Source organism: Durotheca rogersii (assembly GCF_024521655.1).
Source record: "Durotheca rogersii strain YMJ 92031201 chromosome Unknown GGS23scaffold_1, whole genome shotgun sequence".
Lineage (NCBI taxonomy): Eukaryota > Fungi > Ascomycota > Sordariomycetes > Xylariales > Xylariaceae > Durotheca > Durotheca rogersii.
Genome location: NW_026251232.1, coordinates 1,972,969 through 1,981,041, shown reverse-complemented (window position 1 = coordinate 1,981,041; position 8,073 = coordinate 1,972,969). Strand labels below are relative to the sequence as shown.

General features: G+C 59.6%; 2 protein-coding genes across 2 annotated transcripts; both read right to left on the bottom strand.

Annotated features, from left to right (window-relative positions):
- Positions 1-1,670: 1,670 nt before the first annotated feature.
- Positions 1,671-4,101, bottom strand: GGS23DRAFT_602178 (uncharacterized protein; the record flags this gene model as incomplete). The annotated part of the gene is made up of 5 exons (XM_051519292.1): positions 1,671-2,048; positions 2,183-2,550; positions 2,783-3,069; positions 3,457-3,646; positions 3,846-4,101. 5 exons carry the CDS (start codon positions 4,099-4,101, stop codon positions 1,671-1,673), a joined length of 1,479 nt encoding a protein of 492 aa, XP_051377092.1.
- A 2,013-nt stretch (positions 4,102-6,114) lies between these two features.
- On the bottom strand, positions 6,115-8,073 carry GGS23DRAFT_592154 (methylenetetrahydrofolate reduct; the record flags this gene model as incomplete). Its single annotated transcript, XM_051517846.1, has 2 exons — positions 6,115-6,323; positions 6,375-8,073. The coding sequence occupies 2 exons, from the start codon at positions 8,071-8,073 to the stop codon at positions 6,115-6,117; spliced, it is 1,908 nt and encodes a 635-aa protein (XP_051377091.1).

The following is an 8,073-nucleotide window of genomic DNA, read 5'->3' as shown; positions in this document are numbered from 1 at the left end:
GTGAATATCGATCGATCGGGTATTGGAGGCGTCGGAATACATTCATCAGTGGTATGTAGGTAGGGTGTCGGCAGGGAGGAGGGTGTGTCGGCAGTAAGCGACAAGTAAGAAGGGTCTTTTTTTTAGGGGATGCCTTACCGTGCGAGAAGCGGGTATTCTTACGCTTACCAGGCCAACGCAGCTCCCCGGCAACGCGGAGGGGGGGGGGGAACAACGGTAGGCGAGCAAGGCAAGACAAAAAGCAGCAGACAAGGCGGATCAGAGGGGACGGGGCGGGAATGGAATGGAGGCGAACGGGTTTAACGAGCTTCGTGCAGCGGTGCTGCCCCTCCTCTTCCTCTTCCCCACCCCTCTCGGCCTCGTCCCGTCATCGCCATATTTATTATAGGGAACCCGGGGAAGGGGGGGGATTCCGAGGTGCTAACGGCGAATAGCGCAAACGCAGCCTCAACCCCTCCCTACCACAACGGTGCGCCGACAGAAGTCCGGTTGGCTGGTGAAGCCCCCCCCCCCCGCCGTCTTGCGCACTTGTCAGCGTTGCGTCGCAAATTCTACTATTGCCGAAGTCACCTCATCGCTGATTGTATTTGTTCTATACGCACACACCATACGTATATATTTATATGTACATTTATTTGTTCAATTATTTTATTCACCGAGGAGGAACGGGGGAGAAGCAAAATGCTACAGGAGAGGAAAACGAAGACACGGAAGCGAACAGGTCCACCCAGAGACGTCGGTGAGTAGCCCGACGCACGCGCGCTATGAGCATGTTCGCCTCTCGGGCCAGGACCGGCAAACCAAGGAGCGGTCAAAGACCGCTACGCATTATTATGTAGACGGACAGCTCGCTCGCGCCCCCCCGCTCTGCGCGTATCCCGTACAATATGCCTGCCTCCGCAGCACCAAGCCACACACACTAGATAGTAGCCTACCTGCCTGCCTACGTGTAGTTACGTCCTCCACCAGCCAGCGCCTGATGTAGGCAGGTACGCATGTGCACGTTGGGAGGTGAACGGCACCGAGCAAGGAGCCGGACGGGCGCGCCCCGCCACTCGTCGGAAAGAGAGCAGCCGGAAGCCTAAGATCAGGAGACGAGAGAAGGAGACAGATAGCTTCCGAGGCGGCAGACGACGCGAAGATGGGGGGGGGGGGAGGAAACAGGGAGCAGGCCGCGGGCGCATACGCACGCGCAAGCACCCGCCGCGCCCAATGACGGGCGCAGCAGGGCCGCGTCCGCGTCCGCGTCCCGAGGCAGCCGTGCGGGCGGGACATCGGATGCCTGCCTGCCTCCCTGCCGCCGAGGCGACGCGGCAGCACGCACGTAGTAGTAAGCAGCAGTCGGCAGAGCGTGAGCGCGCGCGCGAATTAGGTATTATCTTTTAGACCGCGGGCCGGCTCGCTCGAACCCGATCCCGGGATCCCCCTCAGCCCTCTCTCCCCCTACCATGCCACCCCCTCACCTCCCCCTCTTCCTATAGCGCCGCGGTGAGGTGACGATCGAGTTCGGGCCGGCCTCGCGCGCGGGCGGTTCGCGCCGGGCTTCCGGGTCCCGCGGGGCTTGGCCCCTGTCTATCTTCTTCTTTCTTCTGTCTCCATCGCCTACGCCTCCGATTTTGTCGACTCCTCGCCGCTCTCCTCGACCCTCCGCCCCCCCTCCTTGCGTCCTCTCACTTCGTCTTGTCGGCGTCCTCAACCTCGGCCGGGGCGGCGGCGGCGGCGGCGGCGGCGGCGGTCCGGAACTTGCGGCGGATCTCGTCCTCGGAGAAGCGGCGCGCGGCGCGGCGCAGCAGGTCGACGCGCTGGGCGGGCGTCAGCGCGTGCTGGCGCGCGCCGACCGGCACCAGCCGCGCCGCTAGCCGCTCGTAGTGCCCCAGCAGCAGCCGCACCGTCACCTCGAGGTAGTCGATCCCCGCGAACACGAGCGCGCCCTCGCGCCCGTACGTCCCCTTGCGCGCCAGCAGGTGCGTCGGGTGGTCCCGCCAGTGCCGCCGCGGGTTCAGGTGGTGCGACGTGTGGTACCCGTCGTTGAAGCAGTACCGGTTGCTCTGCGGAGGAGAGGTGTCGGCGCGGTTAGGACGGCGTTGAGTTGCAAATGCGTGGGTGTGTGCGTGGGTGTGTGCGTGCGGGGACGGGTGAAGCGGGCTAGAGAGAGGAAGGGGGGGGGAGGAGGTTGACTTACGGGCACGTCGATCAGGGTGATGCTGGAGCGGTAGTCGGAGTCGGGCTCGTCGGGGTCGACGAAGGCGTGCTGGCCCCAGTTGCCGACCATGAGGCCGACGCGGAGTAGTAGGAGCGGGAGGAGGAGGGCGCAGACGGTGGCGCCGGGCCGCAGCCGCAGCAGCGCGGCGAGCACGCCGTAGTACGACAGCTCCCAGCCGCCGGCCTTGGCCGCGAGCGCCAGCCGCCCCTTGCGCAGGAAGTACAGCGGCAGGTCCAGCCAGATCAGGAAGTAGAACCGCCCCAGGTACTGCAGGAAATCCCACACCGAGTCCCGCTGGTACCGCAGCGTCGACGACAGGTCGTCCGGCCCGTTGCCCTCTACGTGGTCTGTTGCGGGCGAGCGCGAGAGTTAGCAGCTGATACGGGCGAGGGCCTCCGTTCATGGCTTGAAGGTGCGTGAGAGGGGGAGGGAGAGCGTGTGCGACAGGAGTTACGGTGTTGTCGGTCCGCAGCTGAGACTTAACCATAAAAACCCAGGGAAAGGAGGGAAACGAAAACGCAGGAGGGAAAGACAAAAAAGGGAGCATGTCTCAAGGGAACGGGGGCAGTGTCTACTGACGCAGCTTAATGTGGTGGTAGTAGTAGCTGTTCCACGAGTGGCCCATGAGGGGGTCGATCAGGTAGGGGAAGGCGAGGTCGAAGCAGCGGATGAGCAGCGGGCTCTTGCGCAGGACGCCGCCGCCGTGGATGTGCTGGTGCATCATGAGCGTGTAGGTGCCCATGTAGTAGAACTGCATGGCGAAGTGCAGCACCCCGTGCAGCGCCGTGAAGCGGTAGAACAGCCAGAGCGCGCTCGGGACCGAGGTCGTGAAGTAGATGATCAGGTGCGTCACCATGATCACGTCGCTACATAATACACACACACCCGCCAGTTGTCAGCAGCAGCAGCAGCAGCAGCCTCTCCCCTCCCTCATCCGCCTTCCCCTCTCTCAGCCGGGCGTGATGCTTGGGCGGCGGCGTATCTGGGACGAGAACGACGCGCGCGAAGGAGGGGCGAGGTAGGGCAAGGGGAGACGGGAGACGGGGCGGGATGCGAAGGGCACTCGCTATCATGGTAACATACTGCAGAGACAGTCAGCACATACGAGAGGAACTGGCTACCCGGGCGGCAGCGGAAGACGTGAAACGCAAGAGGGGAGGAGAAGAAAAAGGAAAGAAAAAAAAAGAAAAGAAAAGAAACGAGACATCCGTGTCCAACGTACCCTGGGGTGTCTCACGATGGTCTGGGCCCACTGTATGTACGGCAGCAAGACGTAGTCGTAGACGAAGGGGTGCAGGCGCGCCGACAGATCGCGCAGGTCGACCGACGAGAAGACGGTCGGCTCGAACTCGGGGCTCGCCGGGTCGTTGAGCGCCTTCATCCGCGCCAGGTCCTCCTCGTCCCGCGCCGTCCACGCGTAGTCGTCGGGAGCCGCTCCTGCTGCTGCAGGTGCTGGTGCGCGCCGGACGTCATCGTCCCCCGGGTCAGCAAGGATCGCCCGATGCGCGTCAGACTCGCCCGCGCGAGCGAGGGTGGAGAAGGGGGGGGGGAGGTGGCACGGGTGCGTTCACAAGGGACGGGGGAAGGGGGAGGCGCGCGCTCGTCGACTTTCCCGCATCCAGGATCGCGGGGTATGACTTACATCCGTCATCGTCGCCTGCGGCGGCGGCGGCTTGGCTCGGCGCCTCGGCGTCGGAGGGCTGTCGGGTCTCGCCCGCGGCGGGCTCGGCGTCGGTGGCGAGCTCGGCGTCATCGTCTGGGTGCGGGCCGGGACCCTGGTTCTGGTTCTGGTGGTGGCGCTGCTGCTTCTGCAGCCGCTGTCGGAACTCGTCGGCCAGGTTCTTCAGCAGAATAATGTCGTTGGGGGGCAGTTCCGGGTGTATTACGATCTCATCCATGATGCTGACGGATCCTTGTTCCTGTCTAGCAGAATGGGAATTAAGACAAGGGGAGGGAGGGGGTCAGAGAGGAGCAAGCTGAATAAAGGAGAGGGTTTCCCGTCTTGTTATTATTTTCTCTCTCCTCCTTCTTTGTTTACGGAGCAAACAGGAAAAGAAAAAAAAAACGTATCAGTTTTAATAGCGAGAGGAGAAAAATAAATAAAAAGAGAGCTTAGGAAGCAAGGAGGACGATGTACCAAAAGGGGCCTCTGCATGGATAGGACTGCAAAAGTAAGTACATACCTACATAAACTGACTGACTTGGACCCTGCTGTCAAGGGGCTTAATCCACAACGAGCGAGAAAAGGAGAAGAAAAAAAAAGGGTATTCTTTCACAGCTGGCACGCGCGCCACCGCTCCGCATTGTTTTCTCTTCCCCAGTTCTGCAAACCGGCCTACCTAGTCCAAAAGAGACCTAATTCGCTACTTACCTACCTACCTCGAAATGTGACTCTACACGAGACTCACCTATCTGGCATGACTCTCTCTCCCTAAGCTAAGCAGCAAAGGTGACTTGCTAACTACGTACCTCGCTCCCTAACCTACCTACCTACATACCTACCTACATGTACAGATCACCCGTCCGGCGTAGGTACAACATACCTATATGTAGAGGGTTGACGCCAGGATGGGAGAGGGAGGGGTCAGGGAAGTCGGCATTTCCCACGATCAGACCGGGGGGAGGGGGGTTTGGACAGCTGTTCCTGTTCCTAGCTCTCTGGCCCCGATCCATTTTGAGCTTTGCGCTAGGCTACGTAGAGCTCGTCGTGGGTAGGAAATCCACAGCGGCATGCCCCGAGCTTTTTTTTTTTTTTTCTTTTCCCTCTCACGCACGTTGCTTACAGGTGGCCGGAGCGCCGTGTGGTTCGCTTATCGAGATGTTCTAGGCTGTACGGGGGCACGAGAATCCCCCCGACCCGAAAGAAAAGAAAGAAGACGAAAAAAGCCGAGGTGGGAGGAGTGCATGGCCTGGAATCCCTAAGGCCTCCTTTGCTTTTCCAGTATGACTTTGGGGGCACCGTTGAGCCGCACAGTTGGTTTCAACTCCTCGTGTGTGTGTAGGACTGCGTCGACGAGGAACACCGCCGGCGTCGGAGATATCGGCGGCAATACCGCGGACTTGATCAGGATTAGATAAGGGACGGATGGCCCCCATTTCGGTTGGGAGCCCACGTTGGATGGGTTTGCCTGGGAGGTACGGAGCTGGAATACATACCTCTGCCCAACGGAGTCCTACCAACCTGTAGGGTGTGTGCGTGTGTGCGTGATGTTGTATGGACGTGTAATTTGTCCGCGCCGTACGAGATCCTTCTTCCTCTTGACCGCCACTTCCCCTAACCCAGTACACAACCCAACCTGCTGCGTGTTTATGTATGTAGGTCAGTGTTGTCTTCCAGCCGAAGTAGCATCGTGTCCCCGTTTTGCTACCTGGGCTGCGCCTGTTGTCAAGACAGCATGTTTATATCTATGTATATCTAGACGTCTCTGGCCAATGTTTATCTGTCCTCCAACCTTATATAATCTCACTGTTAACGGTGAATTGCCGAGTGCACCCGCAGGCATGGGCTCGGCTTGTGCATTGTCGTCGTCCCGCCGCCGCCGCCGCCACACCGCTGCCGGGCCACTCTCTACCCTCGCTACCTGCCGCTCCAGAACTTCCCCATGTCAAGAACCCAAAATCAAGAACTATTTAGCGTAATTTAATCGTCATCTTTCGTTGCTGGGGAGGGGAGGGGGGGTATCGTTGAGATATGATGCAGCGCCGTCTCTTTTTTGGGGGGCCTGTCCCTTTTCCCGCCTCGCGCCCCGCGAGGACCTAAATCCGTGTTCCGATTTTTTGTTGAAAAATCTGGACTCTGTTTTTTTTTTTCCCCAAACGCCTCGGTGTATGCTTGTTGAAATGATAACTCCCTTCGCCCGCCTGCAGAATGCTTGTTGAAAAGTGCAATGACGCCGTTCCTTGTATCACCGTCAAACGCATGCTGTTACCGTTGCCGCCGCCCCGTCCCTGCTGGCAGCGCCGATGCTAGTGCTTGCCCCTTCATGAATCCCATTAGTCTGCCCGTTCACCTGCGGCCCCGATATCGGGAGCGGAACTGTCACGGGCACACCGATGTCCTTGACAGCCAACCCGTCAAATAATTCAAAAATAGTCCGTGGCTGATGGAAGTCGTTGTTTACTGGTCCTGTGCGTTAGAAATGGCGTGCCCCGGGTTTAGGGGTAGGCTTACCGATGTTAACTAGGTACCACTGGTTCATCATCGTCTCGATCAAGACACGGCTAGGCGAGTTCGCGTCATGGCAATGGGCCCAGTCCATGCCAAGTCTATACGCCTCGTCCTTCCAGGCTAAGAAGCTGATGCTCTCGACAATGGTGGGTTGAACAATTTCCTTGCCCGGGAACACTCCCCACGTGACGGCATTAGGCCCCTCGAACGGGGTGTTGGTGGTTAACTTCCCCGACTGGGTGACGGCGTAGTACGACAAGTCTGGGTGGGCGTCGATTCTCCGGACGACCTCGGGGAACAATTCAGGGGCCACGAGCAGCTCGAGATACGACTTCTGGTAGACATACCCGTTCGCGGGACCCCATCCGTGTACCGGGTGCGTCGACTTCACGCCGTTCACTGCCGGCTGCGAATTGATAGTCAGCAAGCCGCGCTGGTTGAGCTTGATGAGGTCATCCTTGATAGAGTCGGACTCGGCCGTGAGGGGCGCTTCGCTCCAGGGCAACGAGGGGATGTCCTGTTCGATGTATCTGACAAATAGGGTCGCGATGTCTCGGACGGATTTCGGCTCGCCCCATCTCTTGCGGTTCGATTCGTTGGTACCCGTCAGGCCGACACCGTACGCGTCGAGCTCGCCAAAGGCCGGAGAACGCGAATCGCCCCATCTGCCGTTCGGGAACTCGTCCCATTCTTGGGTCCTCGACACGTACGACTTGTTGCGGTTGCGCCAGAAAATGGGCCGGACGTCTTCCTCGCGCCGGCCGAGGGCGAGTGATTGCTTCCACGGTAGGGCCTGCTTCCTAGGACGGGTAGTGGTTGGCATCCAGTCTAGCTCCTCTAGGACCATGCGGGTTGCTTGGGCCAGGTTCATGGTGTAAAAGTGAAGATGGACAATGCCGGCGGCCATAATCTTACGGCACAGTTCGGCGACTAGCACTTTCCCGACCTCCCTCACGGCCGAATCGTCATTTTTAACCGGCTCGAGGGCAGTCATCCACTTCTCGGGCACCTTGCAGTTCATATGGTTTGCGCGTCGGATGAAGGAGGCGTAAGTGGCAATTGGCATGATCCCGGGCACGATTGGGATGGTGATGCCTCTCTCACGCACTTTACCCACCCACCGTATGAAGTTGTCAGCGTCGTAGAACATCTGGGTAACGATGAAAGTGGCGCCCATATCGACCTTCTCTTTCAGGTGATCCAGCAGCAGGTCCTCGTCCTTATTGTCGTCGCAGCCCTCGGGATAGCCGGCGACGCCGATATCGAAGTGGTTTCCGTACACCTTTCGTATGTGAGCGACGAGATCTCTCGCGTACCGAAAGCCGTCCTCGGTGGCTACCCACTTCTCCTTCTCCCTCGGGGGGTCGCCTCGCAACGCCAGGATATTGGTGCACCCGGCCTTGTAAGCCTTCCTCAAGGCGTCGTTGACCTTCTCTTCCCCCATGTCGGTGCAGGTCAAGTGCATGCAGGTTTCCAGACCGAAGTAGGCCTGAGCCTGGACGACCATGTCGAGGGTTAGCTCGGCAATTCGGCCGCCGGCCCCCCAGGTTATGTCGATGAACTTGGGGCCGAAGTCGTACATGCGCTCCATACGATCATAGAGGTTCTGCACACCCTGGGCGGTCTTGGGGGGGAAGTACTCGAACGAGAAGGACGGGTGGCCGGTCCTCTCGGCGTCTGAAAGCATCTCGCGGATATGCAT